General features: G+C 38.8%; 1 protein-coding gene across 1 annotated transcript; it reads left to right on the top strand.

Annotated features, from left to right (window-relative positions):
- Positions 1–251: 251 nt before the first annotated feature.
- Positions 252–1,792, top strand: LOC128643707 (uncharacterized). The gene is given in 3 exon segments (XM_053696537.1): positions 252–932; positions 934–1,574; positions 1,576–1,792. Coding segments are annotated over 3 exon segments (1,539 nt in total).
- Positions 1,793–19,669: the final 17,877 nt, after the last annotated feature.

Here is a 19,669-nt window from a genome sequence, read left to right as displayed (position 1 = left end):
AATAGTGTAGTGAAGTGACACTAGGGGTTACTACATTTATTACACAGCGCAGAGGATATTATCCAGAACATATCCAAAGTGGATTTCTTGAATGTGATCCTGGTGGATGCAAGGGATAATTGTGCAACATATTTTGGTGCCGTGACGTTGGGCCAGAAGAACTTTCCAGAATCTGTCTAGAGGTTGGTAAGTATATTTGTTTTCCTATCTTCCTATTTTATTGTGGTTTTAATTTTAATATGGCTTGTAAAATGGAAAAAGTAGATGATACTATTGCTGGGAATGTTAATAAGTGGGTGCTAAATTATATTAAGAGGCATGGTGGTCCCTATGAAATTCCAGCAGAATATAAACAATCATGGGAACTAATGCAGAAGTTTTTAGAAAAAACTTTATTTGATAAAAAGGTTTCAGAGAACAAAAGAAAAGGGTGTATTTTGCAAGGTTTGCTGTCATGTTGTGTAAAACTAGAAGAAAATGGTAAAGTGAAAGAAAATGAAATGTCACAGCTTAATGCAACAATGGTGGTAAAATCTGAGAACTATGATAAATCATGTAATGAACTGAATGATAAGATTGTTGATATGCGAGTGCATGCAGTTGTAACTGGTGAAGCACTAATTGAAAAAGCAAAGGTGTGTGACACATTAACAGAGCAGAATGAGCAGATGAATGAGAGAATTTTGGAATTGGAAAGGGAAGTGGATGAATGTAGGCATGTGACTAATATGGCTTTTAATAGAATGGCAGAAAGCATGGTAGCTTGTAGTATGTCTCCTGCACCCAAAGTTCCTAAAGTTGCTGAGTCTGTTAATAACGCAGGAACTGGAGGTGTAGATTTAAAACAAAAGCCAGTGATAAATCTCCCTGCTGCACCAACTACTGTATTAAACCATGATAATACAGGGGAAGTGCAGTTAGTTACAAAAAGATTTAAAGCCACAAGAAATGGATAACATAGTAAAGCAAATTGGGCAGGTTCCACAGCAGGATTTCAATTGTTTTTTGCAGTGGCTTTGCAATTTTAAAAGAATTACAGAGATGTACAATTTGACTGTTGAGGATATAAAGAAGGTGTGGCAGAGAGTAATTGGAAATGGTCTCTGGGTCAGGATTGTACAGAGGTGTGGGCAGACACCTAGAACTGCAGATATATTTAAAGAAATAATGTATGTGCTTTATGGAATTCATTCTGATGTGTCTTTGTGTGGAAAAATTAAACAGTTAAAACAGGAATCTCCCTATGAATTGTCAGATAGAATTTCCACAGTTTTGAACAATGTAATTGTAAATAATTCTGGTTTTGAACATGGAGGAATGGTACACAGAACAATTTTTCTAGATGCTCTGGAGGAAAATATCAGAGAAGGCATATTATCTGTAACTCCTAATCCTTCAGACCTAAATGATATACTCCTAAGGGCTGATAATTTTTGGAGGAAAATATTTAAAAATAATATTTCTGTAGTGGCTTCAGTGAGAGGTTCTACGGAAAAAGGGCAAAACTATCATTGTCTAGGTCAATATAGAGAAAAAGACAGAATTTTTAGAAGTGGATCTCAGTATGGACAGGAGTCAGAATTACAAAAGGAAATTAAGGTCTAAGACTTGGATTCCATTCTCCCAAATTAAAAATGAGTATGAGGAGTTGAAAACAGAATATAATAAGATAAAAAAAGAGCGGAATGAACTAAAAGAACAAATTGATAATCTTAAAGCTAAATGCAGGTGTAATATGTCTACAAGAGTAGGAGTGGTAGAGTCCCCTGATATTATGGACATCTGTTCATAGCAAAATCCTTTATAAAACCTTTAAACTGTTAATAGAACGTAAATTTACTTTAGGATAGTGGAAGTAACAGATCACCAGTTTTATTTATATAATTAGAGGTTAGTGGGGGTCGTAGTTTAGATTTTTTTTTTATTTTATTTTTTTAAATAAAAATATATTTTGTTGTTAAACTGTTTCTGTCTAAAAAGTGTAAAATATATAATTTAAATATGATGTGTTGTGGGATTATGTTAAGGCACACCCTTTGAATCTTGTTTTGGGTCAATGGAAATGTGCCTGGGGGGACATTAATGTGTGTCCAGTTTTTGTCTTGCAGGTGGAACATCAATAGCCACAAAGTTATGAGGACTGGAATCCAACTGCCATCAGACAGTCTCATTTTTATACTTATTATTTTTTATTTTATTTTGTGCTTTACCTCGTTAGTATTTTAGTATAAAAGTTAATAATATATCATATATGTGCCATAAAAAAGGGCTTTATGTCCCTTTAACTTTCTAGATGATCAGTTAAGTTAGAGGAATGTTATTAGCATATGTACAGATCTAAAGGGTGTTATTAGCATATGTACAGAGATAATAGGGGTTTAGAGGTAAAGCACAACTTGTTATAAACCTACAGAAACTCATGACCATTTGTTCTTTTATTTAGTGTTATGCAAGAGGAGGTCTCAAACCACCTGGAATCCAAAAACCAGAATGAACAATGCAACCGATTAAATTTACACTTCTGATGGAGAGGAACAAGAACACATATGATCAAAATGAACTGTTTTCCCTTTTTGCAATCTGACTTCTTCAGAAGAGCAAATAATGTTTGTTTGTTTGTTTTTCTTTTCTCTGCAAAGTTGTAGCCTGAGAACTACATTTAAAAAGAGACTGATTTTTTTTTAATTGCACAATTTTTTGCCAATCTCTGTATTAGCTGTACATACTGTTTATTGTATTATATGTAAATATGATATTTGTTACTTTTTGATAATAATTCCAGAGAGCTGCCCACAGATAATGTGACTGTATGTATGCATGATACGTGTGCTTTGGTAATGTTAAATTAGGAATTAGGCATGTATATAGGTATATATATATATCATTATATATACTAGGATAAGGAATACAATAGAAGGGATCACTTTAGTGAGAAATGTAAAAAGGGAACTGGATATTGATACAATTATCCAGTTTGTGTTAATTAAGCTAAAATAGAGATTATATAGGATACCCAACTTGATATAGATGGGTTGTAACAACTTGTGTTTAATGTGGGATGAGTGAAATTTACCACTCTAGTCAAACTGATCTGATGGGACAGAGCATTCACATACTAACTGCAGATTTGCATTGGATTAATAATAGGTCGGTGAATGCTCTGATGGGGTCAGTAAACAACAATAATGTGTCTTATACTATGAGAGGTGGCATAGTAAACATGTTTATTAGAAGATTATCCAAATTTAGGCCTCCAAAATGAAATGAATTAATGAGGGGAATGGGCAGTAATTATTAACTTTACCCTAGTAAGTAATCTGTAGGGGAGTGTGTTGGTATAAAGATGTATATACCAGTCAAGATGGAGCGTCCTGTACCTACACATAAGATTACTAACCTATGAGAAACAGAGGTCCCCATGGCACTATTGTACTTAAACAATTACTGCCACAGACCAGAATTATGTCTGGAATAAATCCCAGGTTTCCCTAACTGGTGTTGTAGTATGGGCTCTGTTCTATCTTGTGTGCTAGAAACCATTAGCTAAGGCTGATGTGTGTATGGTGAAAAATGATGTTGGATTTCACATACCCAGTTATGGTTGGAGGAGCATAATGCAGAGATAGGGCCATGCAGTCTGCACACCGGGGAAGTGCAGTGTGTCCTCAGATGGGTGGTACCTGAGTCAAACATATGACTCTATAAGGTTGGTAAACATGTATTTAATATGTGGTGAATTGTTAATTGTTCATGGGTGTGTGAGCATATATATATATATATATATATATATATATATATATATATATATATATATATATAAGGTATATGCATATATTGTGAATATGTAGGGGAGTGTAGGTATAAATATGTATATATTGCGAATATGATTCTAATTGAATCCTATTCAAGTGGGGGAGTGTAGGTATAAATATGCATAGAACTGATATAGAATGTATATACAATATGTGTGTCTGTATATATGTGTAACAAAGGTCTACATTTTATGGAAGGATGTGATTATTGACACAGGTAGATAAAACTAACAACAAAGAGAAAAGGTCTTTACATATGCAAAGTACTTCACCCTTTACAAGAAAGATCTCAGGATATAAACAGGACAGCTGAGAGGGATGGGGGCAGTTGGGATGGAAGGTTGGTAGGTATACACACACTGACACTCTACACACACATGCATTCACATACAAAAACACACACATGCAACCGCACATGCAACCGCACATGCAACCGCACAGTCATTCTAGATAGGAAGAAAGGGTTTTGGTAAGCACACACACACACACAGAGACACACACCCTGTAATAACTGTTAGATAGGATACATTGTGTGTTTGGGAGTATGACTGAAAACCTCTTTATGTAACTGTCTCTGTATTAACCTTTCTGTAATATGGGCAGATTCTAATTAAAGCTCTCTCTGGTAAAGAACTGAGTGTCTGAAATCATTTAGCCTAGAATAACTATGAGTGCAGTATAGTGGCTAAATTTCTGTAGAACTACACATACAATATTTACCTGGGATTGTTGGTAAAGGTGAATAGTGTAGTGAAGTGACACTAGGGGTTACTACATTTATTACACAGCGCAGAGGATATTATCCAGAACATATCCAAAGTGGATTTCTTGAATGTGATCCTGGTGGATGCAAGGGATAATTGTGCAACACGTAGTACCCAGTAGCAAACATTTTTTTGGGCCCCTCAAAGGTAACTCACTAGTAAACTATAGTAATAATATAAATGCTGCCCTGTATAATGATTTTTAGAATAGATAGACAGATCCATTGAGAAAAGCCCTTTCCCTTGCATTAGGATTGCATACATTCTTCACAAAGCCTATGCAAAGACTGGCAGTTATGGGTCCCCCCCAAGTACTTGGGCCCTGGTGCTGCTGCACCAATGGTAGCTCCGCCCCTGGTAGTACCTGATGTTAAATGCTGTAGAAATAGGAATGTCAGTGCAGAAGCTGGTAAAACAAAACGTGTAAGTCCCAGACAAAATTAAAAAATAAAGATGTAAATTGGAAGACTGGCATGGAAAGAAAAAATATGGTGACCCTGAACAGTGAACACTACCATTGGGACTGGCCCTATATTTAAAAATATGGGCTCCAACCTGCGCACATTGTGTTTGAACAAGTATGTAGTGCATATGGCCCATTGACAAATATACCCCATATAGTACTGGAAAATGTTATACCTAATAAATAAAAATGCAAATCATACATAAGTGCTGTGTTTCTCAGCTGTATTAGGGCTTGTTTCCATTGAGCCATTAAAAATGGAGCCCTAAACTACCTAAGCGGCCGACAACTAAAAGTAATATACGGCTCCATTTTAGTACCAGGTTTCCATTGGAAAGGTTTCCGCTTTGCGAGTGGTCGCTCTTTTCGGGTAGGTGTAAGCTGGCGTTGTGTTAACGCTTCCACCCGATGCTGGATTTCTAAAACATTAATAGGTTACTATGGTAACCCGACCTTACACTACACTCAATCGCATATACAGCGCCACATACAAGTGTGGCGCCGTATATTTTATCCCTCGCTCGCTGTTAGAATAAATCAAACACCTAACGCATGCGCAATATCTACCCCTCAACCGCAACCCCCCACCGCAATAACTAATGTATTAACCTCTAATCCACCAACCCCCATACCGCAAAGTATCTATCAAAGTTATTAACCCCTAAACCGCCACCCCCCCCACAAGGCAAACTATCTATTAAATCTTTTAACCCCTAATCTGCCATAGCCCCACAACGCAAACTATCTATTTAAACTATTAACCCCTAATCCGCAATAAACCCACATCACAATTGTGATGGATCCCGGCTACTCTGACTGGGTAGCTCCGCCCATGGATTCTCCCGATGCCTGGAACCTGCCGCTATGTAGAGTAGAAAGGGATTATAGCAGGAGCCCACCCAAATAACTAGACAGACTATCATCCAGGTAAAACAAAACTGGTTTTGTTGGAAAACCCACACTCCTTTAATACACAAACACAGGGTCTTATCTTGCTCCCAAATCTCCTGCTGATTTGAACAGACAATAGGATTTCAGTAGCTCTCATCCTATTGGCTGATTTGAATTTGAAGAATCAGATCAGTATAAAAAGGTATATAAAAAAAGTGTTGCGCTAGGACAATTGATATCACACTCCTCACTATAAGCAACTTTTCTAAAATTAAAATAGGTTTAAAATAAGTGAGGGCAATAAAACAGCTGAAGATATCCTAAACTACTCATGGGTGTTATATAAATGTATTAAAATATATATATATATATATATATATATATGTTAAATCTAACAACTCAATATAAAAATGGGACATCTCATCATTGGTAAAATCTGTTCAGAGGCATGTATATAAGTACAGAGTACCCAATGGATATAAAATTGACTATACAATGTTAACTAGACCTGATGATACAATGTTAACTAAACCAATCCTGAATACAAAGTATCATAAAATAAACAATGGAAACTAATGTGCCATACAGTTAGTTGACTTGCATAGTATCCACAATACTTTGAAAGTGCGGAGTACGAATGTCTCTTTAAACCATAGTCTTTTAGGCATATACCATCAATCTTGTGATCTACAAAGAATGGACATTAGTACCTCTCTCAGCAGTTGGTACCCGTATCCTGCTATAATGGATAGAGGGAAATGGAGCTGAAAAGTCGATACCTTCCAGGCGATTTGCTACCTTTTAGTTCCTTTTAGTTAGCTCCCTTTTGGTTAGATTGCCGATACAGTCTCTATAAATAACAAAGGTGCCTGTTTTCCTTTGGTTCTCATGCGAGTCTCGGAGTGTATTTGGCTCTTAGTTCACACAGAAGTGAGATCCGCTTTTTCCTCAATGGAGTCTTACACAGGTGAGTTCACCCCACGTGACCGATGGCATCTGACGTCGCGGGTGACACTCACATTTGACGATATCGTAGATATCACTTTACCGTGAGCTATCAGTGAATAGCGGTATACTTATTATTCCTGCACTCAGGGAAGATCCTTGTGAATTGCTGTGTTTTTCGGCTATAATATAGCTGGATGGTGTGAGCAAAGTCTTTAGTGAATAACCCGGGTTAAAACAATTGATAATAAACAATAATAGTATTGTCACACAATGAGATAGCATTCAATTAATACAGAGAAGTGTAACATATATACACATATATACAAGTAAGTAACACAGAATTTATAAAATTTGTTTACAAAATATATTAGAAATTAAAAAAAAAATATTGTGTTTATTTATATATATATATATATATATATTATTCAAAAAGAAAAAGTGGGAGGTCTAATTCGGAGTTAAGACCCCTAGGGAACAAAGTATCAAATTTATAGATTAACTCCGCTTCCTTAATAAGTAGTGTCTTTTCTATATTACCGCTCCTCCAGTGACCATTAACCCTATGGATACCCCAATATTGAATATCTTTAGTGCTACCCTGGTGTACTTCCTAAAAATGTTTATATAAATGTGTATCCACTTTTTTTTTTCTCTATACTCCACAAGTGTTCTCTTATACGTTCTCGGAGATATCTTTTAGGCTCTCCAATAAAAAATAAATTGCAAGTGCATTTATGGGTCTCTGGGAATTATGCTGACAATTAGGAACATTTGAGTTGAACTGGGTCTTATTTTTATGTGTTTTCTTATTATAACTCCAACATTAGAGACGCCAGGGCCAGCCCTAGTAAGTGCAGGTCCCTAGGCAGACAGACAGCCCAGGGCCTCTACCCAGAACAAAAATGATTATGGGGCAATGCACTGTACCACACAAACACACAGATATAATACACAGAGATATTTATATACACATACATCCACACACTCAGACACATACACAGGTGTACACAGCCCACACACATACACAGGAACACAGGTGTACACAGCCCACACACACACAACCCATACACACAGCCCACACATACACACACACACACAGCCCACACATACACACACACACACACATCCCATACACACACACAGCCCACACATACACACACACACAGCCCATACACACACACACACACACACACACACAGCCCACACATACACACACACCCCACACATACAGCCCACACACACACAGCCCACACACACACACACAGCCAACACACACACACGCAATAAATAAATTAAATGGTGCCCCCAGCAATAAAATGAAGCCCCCAGCCTCCCTGCAATAAAATGAAGCCCCAGCACAAAAATAATGCCCCAGCAATAAAATGATGCCCCATCTCCCCTGCAATAAAATAATGCCCCCAACAAAAGTATGATGCCCCAAGTAATAAAAGCAATAAATGATTCCCCCAGCAATAAATGATTCCCCCAGCCCCACTGCAATGATGCCCCCAGCAATAAAATTAAACCCCCAGCCCCCTGCAATAAAATGATGCCCCCAGCAATACAATGAAGCCCCCCTGCAATAAAATAATGCCCAGCCCCCCTGCAATAAGATGATGCCCCTGCAATAAAATTATGCCCCCAGCAATAAATGATTACCTCAACCCCACTGCAATGATGCCCCCAGTGTCACAAAAGGAGCCTGCCTCTTTAAGAGGCGTTACACTATCTCTAACTTCTGGCTATAAAGGAGCATGTAACATTCAATACCTTGCTTGGTATTGAAGTTTCATGCTTCCTTCCTTAGCCACATTGAGGATCATCCCTGCCTGCCTACTCGGTAACTTCTACCTTCACACGCTGCGTGCGTGTCATCCCAGGATTTCCGGTTCCACGGACCAGCCGCACTTCCGGTTCACACGGATCAACGCTGCAGCTCTGAGAGCAGCTCTCCCCTCTATCCTTGCTGCCAAGTTATCATAAAAGTCAGAACTCTGAACCACCACTGATTTATATAGTTAATCCCTCCGATGGTGAGTCTTTCCTGGACATTTATTCCTCTAATTCTCCATATGCATATTAAGCTGCTTCCTTTTCCATTTTTTGCCAAAACTTATATTTGTTGCTAACTTTTGCTATAAGCTGCTTCTTTATTCAATTTTTACCAAACCTATATTTTTACTTATATTTTTTGCTATTTTGCAGTCCTGAACCTAGAAGACCTATAACTGTTTTATATTAATTACTGTTTCAGTGAGACCACAATCAAACTCACATATAATTTCCACAACAGTTACAGCTCTTATAATAAACACCACTCACTCAGATTATATGTGTGTATATATAGATATATATTTCACTATAACCTACGTGAGACACAACCTTAATTTTTATGGTCTGCTATGATTATTTTTTGGAACATGTTTTACAAATTTCTAACTTTAACTTAGTGTGTATAAGAAATGACAAGAAGAAAACAGCGCATCCACGAATCACAGCAGCGTTTACCATCTGGTTCAGCTAAGTTAACACACCAATCCTGCTACAATCAGTCTATATGCTTTTTGTGTGACTTAAACCAGCTACGGTTTTGGGACTGTTTTATTTTGGGACTGTTGTATTTTCACATATCTGTTGTGTACGTCGGTGATTGTATTTATGTCCCATATGTTTATACTATAGGGGAGTGGTTGTGTGTCTTCTGAGAAACAGATATTAGATACACCCGTTTTTACTTTTTGATTATTTTTTTAAAGGGGAAGTTCTACTGGTGCCCCACCTGATTCAGTGTAGCGCTGTCATTTTCTCCTGTTTTTTTTTTTTTTTTTTTTTTTAACTTAGTGTATGTTACAGAATACCAAGCCTATTAAAAGTCAGAATGCTGAACCCTGCTGATCTACAGGCTCATGTCATGGAACTCTCCCATAAAGTAGATCAGCTGACACAGGGTCTCAGAGAACTCCATTCTGAGAATCTAACCCTAAAAGGTATTATCAAAGAAGGATTTAGCTCTCATTCACTTCCTCCTGAACCACCTATCAGTCCCCCTGAACATTTCTCAGGTGATAGAAAGACCTTTAGACAGTTCTACAATGCATGCAGAATGTTCATTACTCTAAAACCTAAAACATTTCCTACTGAAAGACTTAAAATTATAACAATCATATCCTATTTAAAAGGAGAACCCCGTGCATGGGCGGACTCTTTATATGAATCTAATGACCCTATACTTGAATCAGTTGATGAATTCTTTAAAGCAATGTCTGATCTGTATGAGGATCCTCATAAACAACTAACTGCAGAAAACACCTTACGTAGCCTCAAACAGAACAAAAGACATGTAGAAGACTACATATCTGAATTTAAAATCTGGCAAAGAGATACTCAGTGGAACCAGATTTCATTAATAAACCAATTTAGATTAGGTCTATCAGACCCTATAAAAGATGAGTTAGTTAGAATTGATCTCCCAGACTCCCTAGAGGCTCTAATGGCCCTTACTATTAAAATTGATCGGAGATTCAGAGAGAGAAGGTTAGAGAAACAAACACATGACACAGTAGCCAGATATCCAACTCGTCCTGTGACATATAGCCCAAAGGGTAATGCAGAGGCCATGGATATTGGGTTTATTAAAGGACCGCTAACACCAGAAGAAAAGTCTTATCGCAAGGAACATGCTCTCTGCATGAATTGTGCCTCCAAGGACCACTCAGTCATGGATTGTCCATCTCTGAAAAGACAGAAGTCGGGTGAGTCAATTTGTACTTTACACAACTTTACATTGTCTACCCATAAACCATCTTACTTACTAGTTCCCATCTCGTTACAGTGGGAAAAACAGCGACTAAACCTTGAAGCCGTTGTGGACTCTGGCGCTTATGCCAATTATATAGATATCTCTATAGCAAAAAATAAAAATATACCGCTTATTGTGAAAAAGAATCCTGTTTCTGTACGGTTGATTGATGGTAATAGTTTATCTACAGGTCCCATCACACACCAAACAATCCCCATACTTGTAAATATTCACAACAACCATCAAGAGTATATCTCCTTTGATATAATTACCTCTCCAATGTTCCCAGTCATACTTGGCTTACACTGGTTAAGACAACACCAGCCTATGATACATTGGAAACGAAATAACATAGAATTCAACTCACCCTACTGCACTTCAACTTGTATACTGTCCCATTCCTTACTTCACATTAACCAAGATAAAGGGTTAACCCCCCAACAGTATCATGATTTTTCATTGGTTTTTGATAAAATAGAGGCAGAGTCTCTTCCCCCCCATAGAGAGTATGACTGTCCTATAAAGCTTATACCAGGGTCAGACATTCCACTTCTCCTACAGGTGCAGGCATATTCTTTGTTACCAACAAAGACAAAACCATCAGGCCTATCGTGGATTACCGTGAGCTTAACAAGCGTACTGTGAAAGACCGTTATCCTCTGCCACTCATCCCTGAACTTATAGAAAGATTGAATGGGTCATCTATTTTCACCAAACTAGACCTCAGAGGTGCCTACAACCTTATCCGTATGCGTTCAGGGGATGAGTGGCTGACGGTGTTCCGTACTAGGTACGGACTTTTTGAGTACACGGTAATGCCATTCGGGCTATGTAATGCCCCTGCAACGTTTCAGCGTTATATCAATGATATATTTAGAGATCTATTGGACACCTTCCTAGTAATATATCTTGATGATATTTTAATTTTCTCTAATACATTGACAGAACACATAAAACATGTGAGAACAGTATTAGCACGCCTACAGGCACACAAACTCTACGTTAAGGCTGAAAAGTGTACTTTTCATAGTAAAGACATCACATTTCTGGGGTACCATATCTCATCAAAGGGAATTCAGATGGAAAATTCAAAGGTCAAGGCAATAGTTGATTGGCCCATACCACATAATAAAAGGAATGTACAGAAATTCTTAGGGTTTTCGAATTTCTATCGAAAGTTTATTAAAGGGTTTTCCCATATTGCCAAACGCTTAACTAACCTCACTAAAGATAACACTCCTTTTGTGTGGACCCCCTCAGCCAATGACGCCTTTAATTTTTTAAACAATGCATTCATTACAGCTCCTATTCTTGCTTATCCTGACCCACAGATCCAGTATACCCTTGAGGTAGATGCATCTGAGTATGCACTAGGGGCTGTACTCTCTAAAAGATCCAAAACCACCAATAAACTACATCCAATAGCATTCTATTCCCGTGTTCTCACGCCATCTGAACTAAACTACCTCGTAGGGGAAAAAGAATTGCTTGCCATGAAGAGTGCCCTGGTTAACTGGAGACACTTATTAGAGGGAACCGCTGAACCTATTATTATATATACTGATCATAGAAATCTACAGTATCTTAAAACAAACCGTACACTCTTCTTTTCAAGGTTTAACTACATCATTACCTATAGGTCAGCATTCTTAAACACTAAGGCAGACATTCTATCAAGGCTACCTCCAAAACCCCCTCAGTTGCCTCACACAGGTACCCTCGTCTCTCCTGAATGCATAATAGGTGGCATTGTAGATTTCACTAAAACACTAAAGAGGGAACAAGTAATTGACACATCAAAAGATACCTATAATCTAACTCCTCAAAATGATGGTTTACTTTCTTACCAAGGTAGGGCATATGTTCCACCAAATTTGAGACTACACATACTCGAACAGGTACATGATTCCAAATTCTCTGGACACCCAGGAGTCAACAAGACTCATAGATTGCTTAAGCGATTATACTGGTGGCCCAGGATGATTTATGATGTAAAAAAACACATTCTAACTTGTAAGATATGTACCACATGTAAAAAAGATAGAAGACACCCTCCAGGTTATCTCCTTTCTCTTCCAATACCCAAAAGACCCTGGAGTGAGATTGCCATAGATTTTATTGTTGAACTACCCAAATCTGGTGGGAACAATACAATCATGGTAATAGTTGATTTGTTAACAAAGATGTCACATTTTGTCCCTTTCCATAAGCTCCCTACCAGCATGGAAACAGTGACATTGTTGCTTGAGAATGTAATAAAATTACATGGTGTACCCTCTTCTATCACAACTGACAGAGGGACCCAATTTACCTCGCCTTTGGAAACAACTATGTAAAACCCTTGAGATTGACCAGCGGTTGTCCTCTGCGTTCCACCCCCAGACCAACGGGCAAACGGAACGTACCAACCAGTGGTTGGAAGAATACATCCGTTGTTCCTCTACACAACAACAGGATAACTGGAATGAATTGCTCCCTATTGCAGAATTTGCACATAATAACACATACCACACTTCAATCAAAGATACTCCTTTCCATGCTAATTATGGATTTCATCCGTCATTCCGCTTACCCCTTGACAGGGAAAGTGATTGTCCTATAATTAATGATTTCACTAACTCCATTTCGGAGTCCTTCACATTGCTCTCAGAAAACATCAAGAGGGCCCAATCGCGTCATAAACATTACTATGACCTCCGCCATAGAGCATCCCCTACTTACAATCCTGGAGACTTAGTATGGTTATCCACAAGAAATCTACGTCTCACGGTACCTAGTCATAAATTTAACAAATTATTTATTGGACCTTTTCCTGTATCTAAGGTCATCAATGAAAATGCGGTGACCCTTATCTTACCCTCACATTACCGTATCCACCCAACCTTTCACGTCTCCCTTCTCAAATCCTATCAGGCACTTAGGAATCATCAGCCTTCTTCTGTGGATGACCCCCCTCTGGTGCCTGAAGTAGAATATGAGGTTGAAAGCATCCTGGACTCTCGAAAAGTGTCTGATAGACTCCAGTATTTGATCCACTGGAAGGGCTACCCCAGTGAGGAAGATTCCTGGGAGCCCTCAGTTAATCTCTCAGCCCCGAGGCTGGTGTCTCTGTTCCACCGTCGACATCCCACTAGACCTCAACCTTGAACCACGGAGTGGTTCCTTAGAGGGGGTATTCTGTCCCAAAAGGAGCCTGCCTCTTTAAGAGGCGTTACACTATCTCTAACTTCTGGCTATAAAGGAGCATGTAACATTCAATACCTTGCTTGGTATTGAAGTTTCATGCTTCCTTCCTTAGCCACATTGAGGATCATCCCTGCCTGCCTACTCGGTAACTTCTACCTTCACACGCTGCGTGCGTGTCATCCCAGGATTTCTGGTTCCACGGACCAGCCGCACTTCCGGTTCACACGGATCAACGCTGCAGCTCTGAGAGCAGCTCTCCCCTCTATCCTTGCTGCCAAGTTATCATAAAAGTCAGAACTCTGAACCACCACTGATTTATATAGTTAATCCCTCCGATGGTGAGTCTTTCCTGGACATTTATTCCTCTAATTCTCCATATGCATATTAAGCTGCTTCCTTTTCCATTTTTTGCCAAAACTTATATTTGTTGCTAACTTTTGCTATAAGCTGCTTCTTTTTTCAATTTTTACCAAACCTATATTTTTACTTATATTTTTTGCTATTTTGCAGTCCTGAACCTAGAAGACCTATAACTGTTTTATATTAATTACTGTTTCAGTGAGACCACAATCAAACTCACATATAATTTCCACAACAGTTACAGCTCTTATATTAAACACCACTCACTCAGATTATATGTGTGTATATATAGATATATATTTCACTATAACCTACGTGAGACACAACCTTAATTTTTATGGTCTGCTATGATTATTTTTTGGAACATGTTTTACAAATTTCTAACTTTAACTTAGTGTGTGTTACACGCAGCAACAAAATGATGCCCAGTCCCCCTGCAATAAAATGATGCCCCATCCCCACTGCAATAAAATGATACCCCCAGCAATAAAATGAAACCCCCCTGCAATAAAATAATGCCCAGTCCCCCTGCAATAAAATGATGCCCCCAGCCCCCCCTGCAAAAAAATAATGCACTACAATAAAATTATTCCCCAGCTCCCCTGCAATAAAATGATGCCCCCAACAAAATATGATGCCCCAACAATAAAATTAATCCCCCAGCAATAATATGATGCCCCCAGCACCCCTGCAATAAAATGATGCCCCAGCCCCACTGCAATAAAATGATGCCCCCAGCCCCACTGCAATAACATGAATCCCCCTGCAATAAAATGATGCCCCCAGCACCCCTGCAATAAATGATGAACCTAGCAATAAAATGAAGCCCCCAGTCCCCCTGCAATAAAATGATGCCCCAGCCCCACTGCAATAAAATGATGCCCCCAGCCACAATGAAGCCCGCCTGCAATAAAATAATGCCCAGCCCCCCTGCAATAAGATGATGCCCCTGCAATAAAATTATGCCCCCAGCCCCCCTGCAATAAATGATTACCCCAGCCCCACTGCAATGATGCCCCCAGCAATAAAATGATACCCAGTCCCCCTGCAATAAAATGATGACCCATCCCCACTACAATAAAATGATGCCCCCCGCAATAAAATGAAACCCCCTGCAATAAAATAATGCCCAGTCCCCCTGCAATAAAATGATGCCCCATCCCCACTGCAATAAATGATGTCCCTAGCTTTAAAATAATGTCCAGTCCACCTGCAATAAAATGATGCCCCCAGCCCCCCTGCAAAAAAATGATGCCCCAGCAATAAAATTATGCCCCAGCTCCCCTGCAATAAAATGATGCCCCCAACAAAAATGATGCCCCCAGCACCCCTGCAATAAATGATGCACCCAGCAATAAAATGAAGCCCCCAGCCCCCCTGAAATAAAATGATGTCCCAGCCCCATTGCAATAAAATAGTGCCCAAGCCCCCCCCACTGCAATAAAATGAAGCCCCCTGCAATAAAAATATGCCCCCAGGCCCCCCAGCAAAAAATGATGCCTCCAGCACGAAAATGATGCCCCAGCAATAAAATTATGTCCCATCTCCCCTGCAATAAAATGATGCCCCCAACAATAATATGATGCCCCCAACAATAAAATGATTTCCCCAGCCCCCAACAATAAAATGAATCCCCCCTGCAATAAAATTCAATTGCCCCTGCAATAAAATTCAATTGCCCCTGCAATAAAATGAAGCCCCCCTGCAATAAAATTAAGCCCAGTCCCCCTGCAATAAAATTATACCCCAGCCCCATGCAATAAAATTATGCCTCAGCCCAACTGCCAGAGTGCCTTTGAATAATTAAAATGTCTGGGGGCCTGGGCCAAAGCAGGGCTCCTCACTTGGCTATGAGCTGTCTGCGAGCTGCTAACTCTGCTGTGCACTGAAGTCCCTCGTGAGCGTGACAGGCAGCAGGCAGCTATGCTCCGCCTAAGCCCTCCAGTGCCTTGCTCCGCCTCCTCCTCAGTGACAGCACCGAATGATTGGAGAATAAAAGTTATGTCCTCCAATCATTCAGATGCTGCTGTCACCTGGCGTGCTGCCACGGGGTGTGTCTCATGGGCCGTGGACCCCCTCCCTCAAAAAAAAATGTATGGCGCAAAAAAAAGGCGTGAAAAAAATGTATTTAAAAAAAAAAAAAAAATACAATTTAAAAAAAAATATTAAAATTTAAAAAAAATATATTTTTTGACTACTATGCAGAAAATAATTTTGGTAAAACTGGGTGTAAAATAAGCAAATTATATATATATATATATATATATATATATATATATATATATATATATATTTCTTTCATGTAATTAGCAAGAGTCCATAAGCTAGTGACGTATGGGATATACATTCCTACCAGGAGGGGCAAAGTTTCCCAAACCTCAAAATGCCTATAAATACACCCCTCACCACACCCACAAATCAGTTTTTACAAACTTTGCCTCGTATGGAGGTGGTGAAGTAAGTTTGTGCTAGATTCTACGTTGATATGCGCTCCGCAGCAGGTTGGAGCCCGGTTTTCCTCTCAGCGTGCAGTGAATGTCAGAGGGATGTGAGGAGAGTATTGCCTATTTGAATTCAATGATCTCCTTCTACGGGGTCTATTTCATAGGTTCTCTGTTATCGGTCGTAGAGATTCATCTCTTACCTCCCTTTTCATATCGACGATATACTCATATATACCATTACCTCTACTGATTCTCGTTTCAGTACTGGTTTGGCTTTCTACTACATGTAGATGAGTGTCCTGGGGTAAGTAAGTCTTATTTTCTGTGACACTCTAAGCTATGGTTGGGCACTTTTATATAAAGTTCTAAATATATGTATTCAAACATTTATTTGCCTTGACTCAGGATGTTCAATGTTCCTTATTTCAGACAGTCAGTTTCATATTTGGGATAATGCATATGAATAAATCAATTTTTTTCTTACCTTAAAATTTGACTTTTTTCCCTGTGGGCTGTTAGGCTCGCGGGGGCTGAAAATGCTTAATTTTATTGCGTCATTCTTGGCGCGGACTTTTTTGGCGCAAAATTTTTTTTCTGTTTCCGGCGTCATACGTGTCGCCGGAAGTTGCGTCATTTTTTACGTTTTTTTGCGCCAAAAGTGTCGGCGTTCCGGATGTGGCGTCATTTTTGGCGCCAAAAGCATTTAGGCGCCAAATAATGTGGGCGTCTTTTTTGGCGCTAAAAAATATGGGCGTCACTATTGTCTCCACATTATTTAAGTCTCATTGCTTCTGGTTGCTAGAAGCTTGTTCACTGGCATTTTTTCCCATTCCTGAAACTGTCATTTAAGGAATTTGATCAATTTTGCTTTATATGTTGTTTTTTCTATTACATATTGCAAGATGTCCCAGATTGACACTGAGTCAGAAGATACTTCTGGAAAAACGCTGCCTGGTGCTGGATTTACTAAAGTTAAGTGTATCTGCTGTAAACTTGTGGTATCTGTTCCTCCAGCTGTTGTTTGTAATGAATGTCATGACAAACTTGTTAATGCAGATAATATTTCCTTTAGTAATGTTACATTACCTGTTGCTGTTCCGTCAACATCTAATACTCAGAGTGTTCCTGTTAACATAAGAGATTTTGTTTCTAAATCCATTAAGAACGCTATGTCTGTTATTCCTCCTTCTAGTAAACGTAAAAGGTCTTTTAAAACTTCTCATTTTTCAGATTAATTTTTAAATGAACATCATCATTCTGATTCTGATAATGGTTCCTCTGGTTCAGAGGATTCTGTCTCAGAGATTGATGCTGATAAATCTTCATATTTATTCAAAATGGAATTTATTCGTTCTTTACTTAAAGAAGTCTTAATTGCATTAGAAATAGAGGATTCTGGTCCTCTTGATACTAAATCTAAACGTTTAAATAAGGTTTTTAAATCTCCTGTTGTTATTCCAGAAGTTTTTCCTGTCCCTGATGCTATTTCTGAAGTAATCTCCAGGGAATGGAATAATTTGGATAATTCATTTACTCCTTCTAAACGTTTTAAGCAATTATATCCTGTGCCATCTGACAGATTAGAATTTTGGGACAAAATCCCTAAAGTTGATGGGGCTGTCTCTACTCTTGCTAAACGTACTACTATTCCTACGGCAGATAGTACTTTCTTTAAGGATCCTTTAGATAGGAAGATTGAATCCTTTCTAAGAAAAGCTTACTTATGTTCAGGTAATCTTCTTAGACCTGCTATATCTTTAGCGGATGTTGCTGCAGCTTCAACTTTTTGGTTAGAAGCTTTAGCGCAACAAGTAACAGATCATAATTCTCATAGCATTGTTAATCTTCTTCAACATGCTAATAATTTTATTTGTGATGCCATCTTTGATATCATTAGAGTTGATGTCAGGTATATGTCTCTAACTATTTTAGCTAGAAGAGCTCTATGGCTTAAAACCTGGAATGCTGATATGTCTTCTAAGTCAACTTTGCTTTCCCTTTCTTTCCAGGGTAATAAATTATTTGGTTCTCAGTTGGATTCTATTATCTCAACTGTTACTGGAGGGAAAGGAATTTTTTACCACAGGATAAAAAATCTAAAAGGTAAATTTAGGTCTAATAATCATTTTCGTTCCTTTCGTCACAATAAGGAACAAAAGCCTGATCCTTCACCCACGGGAGCGGTATCAGTTTGGAAACCATCTCCAGTCTGGAATAAATCCAAGCCTTTTAGAAAACCAAAGCCAGCTCCCAAGTCCACATGAAGGTGCGGCCCTCATTCCAGCCCAGCTGGTAGGGGGCAGATTACGATTTTTCAAAGAAATTTGGATCAATTCAATTCACAATCTTTGGATTCAAAACATTGTTTCAGAAGGGTACAGAATTGGCTTCAAGATAAGGCCTCCTGCAAAGAGATTTTTTCTTTCCCGTGTCCCAGTAAATCCAGCGAAGGCTCAAGCATTTCTGAAATGCGTTTCAGATCTAGAGTTGGCTGGAGTAATTATGCCAGTTCCAGTTCTGGAACAGGGGCTGGGGTTTTATTCAAATCTCTTCATTGTACCAAAGAAGGAGAATTCCTTCAGACCAGTTCTGGATCTAAAAATATTGAATCGTTATGTAAGGATACCAACATTCAAAATGGTAACTATAAGGACTATCCTGCCTTTTGTTCAGCAAGGGCATTATATGTCCACAATAGATTTACAGGATGCATATCTGCATATTCCGATTCATCCAGATCACTATCAGTTTCTGAGATTCTCTTTCCTGGACAAGCATTACCAGTTTGTGGCTCTGCCGTTTGGCCTAGCAACAGCTCCAAGAATTTTTACAAAGGTTCTCGGTGCCCTTCTGTCTGTAATCAGAGAACAGGGTATTGTGGTATTTCCTTATTTGGACGATATCTTGGTACTTGCTCAGTCTTCACATTTAGCAGAATCTCATACGAATCGACTTGTGTTGTTTCTTCAAGATCATGGTTGGAGGATCAATTTACCGAAAAG

Source organism: Bombina bombina, unplaced genomic scaffold, assembly GCF_027579735.1.
Source record: "Bombina bombina isolate aBomBom1 unplaced genomic scaffold, aBomBom1.pri scaffold_706, whole genome shotgun sequence".
In the NCBI taxonomy this organism is placed as follows: Eukaryota; Metazoa; Chordata; class Amphibia; order Anura; family Bombinatoridae; genus Bombina; species Bombina bombina.
Note: the sequence above shows the minus strand (reverse complement) of the source record. Positions and strands in the feature narration are given on the sequence as shown.